At 39.3% G+C, this 4,726-nt stretch overlaps 1 protein-coding gene across 1 annotated transcript in view; it reads right to left on the minus strand.

Annotated features, from left to right (window-relative positions):
- Window positions 1–268: 268 nt before the first annotated feature.
- The window catches only part of LOC102864803, a 12,851-nt gene continuing 8,393 nt past the window's right edge, over window positions 269–4,726 (minus strand). The window contains exon 3 of the mRNA XM_006882370.1: window positions 269–591. Within this exon, the coding sequence (XP_006882432.1) occupies window positions 269–591 (323 nt within the window). The remainder of the gene's footprint in view (window positions 592–4,726) is intronic.

Genomic DNA, 4,726 nt, shown 5'->3' on the forward strand with positions numbered 1-4,726 from the left:
TATAATATACCTAGTGCTAAGCCATGTAAAAAGGAAAGATAGAGGACGGGATAAAAGGGGAGATGGAGAATGGACAAAGGAGGGAGGAGAAAGGAGAGGAGGGGAGAGAGGTGGGGAAAGGAGAGATGTGAATATTTCCTTGGAAAATGGTCAGATGGCAAATGCCCAGGTCACAACCCTAACCACCTTCAACCTACATCTGCACCTTATACTGGATCTGCATCCTGTGCTCTTGGCTCTCAATGAGAGCTTTGTGTCTGAGTTCATACTAACTTCCTCTCACTGTGTATCTTGCACAGTGATACATGGCTGTGTCCTCATTTCTCAGATTGTTGATCTGTAGATACAGTGTGTTCTTGGCATTATCTTTGGAGATGGTGAATCGGCCCTTCATGGAGCCTGCGTAGTGTGTGTTACCATCAGCAGTAATATGTGATACCCGCTGCAGGCCCTTCCCTGGAGCTTGGCGAAACCAGTTCATGTGATAGCTACTCAAGGGCAATCCAGAGGCTGCACAGGAGAGCTTCAGAGACCCCCTAGGCTGCCTCAGGTCTCCCCCAGACTCGAGCGGTTGCACCTCACACTGGACACCTGGAAACACAGTGACATTCAGATCAGGAAAATAATTACACATGTGTATTATTTCAGTCATCCTATTTAGATACACTTGCTCTCTAAAAAAATTACCTTTTATAGTAGCAACAAGGAAAATCCAGTTAAGAAGATACATAGCGATTTGTCTGTGTTCAACCCTCATTCTTGACTAAGGACACCAGAGATTCTGAGTTCTGAGGTTCCTCTTCCAGAACTTCAGGGTTGGGCTTGGGCTGCTTTTTATAAGTAGAAGAAAAGGCTCTATTTGCATGTGTTCCTCCTGTATAGTATCAAGACATGGAGTAGCTTGACTTTGTGTGTCCATAGCCCAGAGCAGACATGAGTGTTCTAGGAGGATTGGGAAGATTAATGATACCATTCTGGGGGGGAAAAGTTTCTTTTTTAATTTTTTTAAATAATCAAATTATTGAAAGTTTACAGAGCAAGTTTACGTTCCATTCAGTAATTTTTCTATGTTTTGTTTGTGACATTAATGAAAACCCCCATCTTGTAAATGCACACTTTCAACTCTCTCGTGTGATCCTGGATTCTGTTCATCTTTCTATTCTCTCTCTTCCTGCCTTCTAAGTTTTATATCTCAGCACCTCCGATCATTTTGGTCTTGAATAGTGGGTTATTGTAAGTGGGTAGACATTTTTCATATTATACTTGTTTGCCTAAAATATGAACCACTAGGATGAGTTCAAAGAATTTTTATCAGGTTGATGACTGTCTATCATATATCTATCGGAAAAGTAATCTGATCACATTTGTGTTTTTTTTAGTTTCTTTCTGATTTATCTCACAGTCCCTTCACTATGTTCTTATCTGAACTCTTTCCTAGTGGTCAGAAGTAGTAGACAGAAGACATCTATTTGTATTCTCCTCAACAGGACCTAATTTGGGCTTAATGGGCAGGACTACTATTATGGACTAATTGTTTCATTGCAAAAACAGTGTTCTTCATTGATCTTTTTCCCATACAGGTAAAGGCCATTACTTACATTTTAGAAAATCACTAGCAAGATTCTAAGACACCATTAAATACCTACCAATGTGATATCTAGAAAAACTCCAGAGACTATGGCCCTGAGGAACTAGACCAGAAACAGATTCCCTTACCGCCTCTGGTCAAGGTGAAGAAGCTAACATTATGGTGCGCCCTGGTGGCTTCACTATTTCTATGCACATATTTTCAGTGTGCGCTTCTATCCTGAGGCATATTGACATCAAATGTATGTAAGAGGATGAGTGTAATTCCTTTCTCCTTTCCAAATTAATCATCTTTTCATCTCCTTACATAGATTGTTGTTGTTGTTGTTAAGTGTCGTCGAGTCGCAGGGGACTCATAGCGACCCTATGAAGGAAAGTCCTCGACACTTTCCTGCTTTTCATCCTCTCTCCAGGTTCATACGGTTTCCGGAGAAAACAGAGTCTTTTGTTATATAACATAGAGTTTGACTGTAACCTGAGCAAGTCTTGAGTTTGTGTTTTTTTTTTCAGTTTTACTAGTATTAGAGTGTTTATTCCATTTTTTAATATACCTTCTCTTCATTTAACTTTATAAGTGTTTATCATCTAATTAGGAATATGTAATTGCATAATGCATAATTGAGCTGCTGACTGAAATATTGGTGGAAAGAAAAAGGCAAGGCTGGCTCCTCTTGTATATTTACAGCCTCAGAACCCCAGGAGAGTATCCACGAGTTGGAATCGCATTGAGGAAAGTGGATTATCAGTGTACTAACTTCTATCTCCCATCCACCTCCGTTCCTATTCCTGTTAACCATCAAAGAATATTTCCTTCTGTGTGGAAACCTTTCCTTAACTATTCACAATAGTGGTCTCATATATTTCGCTTTGTGATAACTTAGCTAAATAAGCTTCTTTTCCCTAGAGTAATCCATATCTCACTATTTATCAAATTCTTCATTACCTTTTAAGGGTGCTTCATAGTGTATTTGTGTCATAATTATTTACCCACCTATGCCTTGAGGGATACAAAGATTGCTTCCATCTATTGGCTAACACAGACAATGGTGTTAACAACATGATGTACATGAGTATGCTTGTAACTCTTCCTGCCATGTCCATTTTTTTCATTGAGACACATACCTCGTTGAAAGAGCATTGAATCAAATAATTTTATATTATCATGCTGTTGTTATGTGCTGTCAAATTGCCTGCAACTCATATTGACCCTATGTACAAACCTGAAACCCTGCTCTGACCTGTGCCAATCTCTACCTCATTATTCCAGTCACTCAATCAATACAGCTCATAGAGGATCTTCCTCTCCTGCCCTATCCCTCTGCCCTCCCAAGTGTGTCATCCTTCTCCAAAGGACTGGTCTGTCCTTGAAACTTGTCCAAAATATATCAGAAAAATCTTTAGAATACTTGCCTCCAAGGAGCAGCTTGGTTTAATCCTCTCCAGGGTTAAGCTGTTCATTTTATTAGCAGTCAATGGTATATTCAATACTCTTCTCCAATGCTAGAACTCAAACGGATCAATTCTCCTTCTATCTTCCCTAGTCATTGTCCATCATCTCTCTGACACATAGAAAATGAATGCCAAGACCATGGCCTGTATCAGCCGCAACTTAGTCTCCAGAGTGACACCATTGCTCTTCAGTACTTTGGAGTATCTCTATGCAATATATGTGCAAAGCAGACTATCTAGAAGGTTGGGATCTATGAGGAGAAATGTAGCACCAGAATGGGAGGAAGACTCATCAACAATAAGCATTATGCAGATGACACAACCCTGCTTGCTGAAATTGAGGAGGTTCTGCAATCCTTGCTGCAGAAAGTCAAGGAATACAGCCTTCAATATCAATTGAAGCTCAACATCAAGGAAACACAGATTCTCACCACTGGGTCGATTGGCAGCATCATTATAGATGGTGAAGAGATTGAGATTGTTCACAAATTTGGTTTGCTTGGCTCCATAATCAACACTCCTGGCCTAGCAGCCAGGAAATTAAAAGATATATTTTGATGGGAAAGTCTACTGTTAGTGACCTCTCCAAAGTACTTAAGAGCAATGATGTCACCCTGGACACTAAGGTGTACCTAAACTAGGCCATGGTTATAAGTGGGGTGTGTGTGTGTGTGTGTGTGTGTGTGTGTGTGCCACAGAGAGATAGAAGCAGAGAGATACTCAGTACCAAGTGAAGTAAAAAAAGGAAAGAACTTGATGAGGGGGACATTTCTCCACTCCACTTCGGTTAACACCTAACAGGAAAGAACAAATGGAGCCCATTCTCTAATGTAGCTTATTGGTTGTTGACTCTCTGCTGACTTTGTCTCAAAAGCATCAGTTATCTACCTAAAAAAATGCAAAAATAAAAGAGAAACACTTAAAAAGAAAAGCACTGAGAAAACAGATGATAGGCCCTAAAATCCCCTATATACTTTGTTCTCTTGAATTTGAAGAGATGTTATCATTCCGGACAGAAGAATCTGAACCTCTTTCCATGTCGCTGAAAAGTGATTGAATTGGTTTGTCTGAATCCATTTGTGAAATTTTATGTTTGTCTATTTTTTTAATCCATTTGAATTTAAATACTTATAATTTATGTCAAGCATCAAGAGTTAAATGTTTATTATCTGTATATCTTTTCCATCTTATTTCTTTGCCTGAATGTTCTGCAACCTCTCAGATAAATATACACTTTGTTCTTTACACATGGTCTGTATGTATTCTAATACGGAAGTGAGAAAAGAATTTAGAGAGTGCCCAGAACATTCAACTGGGAGCCTATAGTACTAAAAAGCAGAAAGAAAATTCTGTGGCAGTTCAATGAGCTGTTCCATGCTGTTTGAGATCAAAGGTCCAGGTCTCCCTGAGAAATCCAGTGATTTATGTCAAGAAGTGTGGCCTTGCCACCAAATGCTCCCCAGACGAGGGTTCCCAATACTACAAGTACAATGGTACAAGTCCCACGAGAAATAGAAACCATGTTGCCTCAAACTAAGAAGTTGTTCCCTTTAAAGCAATTTAAAGAAGATAATAAGAAATTTACATGCATCCAAAAATCTTTTTGTGTTGATCTTGTATCCTGCTACTTTGCTGAATTGGTCAACTACGTCCAATAGTTTTCTTGCTGAGTCTTTAGGGTTTTCTAAGT

The sequence above is a fragment of the Elephantulus edwardii genome, unplaced genomic scaffold (genome assembly GCF_000299155.1).
Source record: "Elephantulus edwardii isolate Elephantulus edwardi_28Jun2011 unplaced genomic scaffold, EleEdw1.0 scaffold00019, whole genome shotgun sequence".
NCBI lineage: Eukaryota > Metazoa > Chordata > Mammalia > Macroscelidea > Macroscelididae > Elephantulus > Elephantulus edwardii.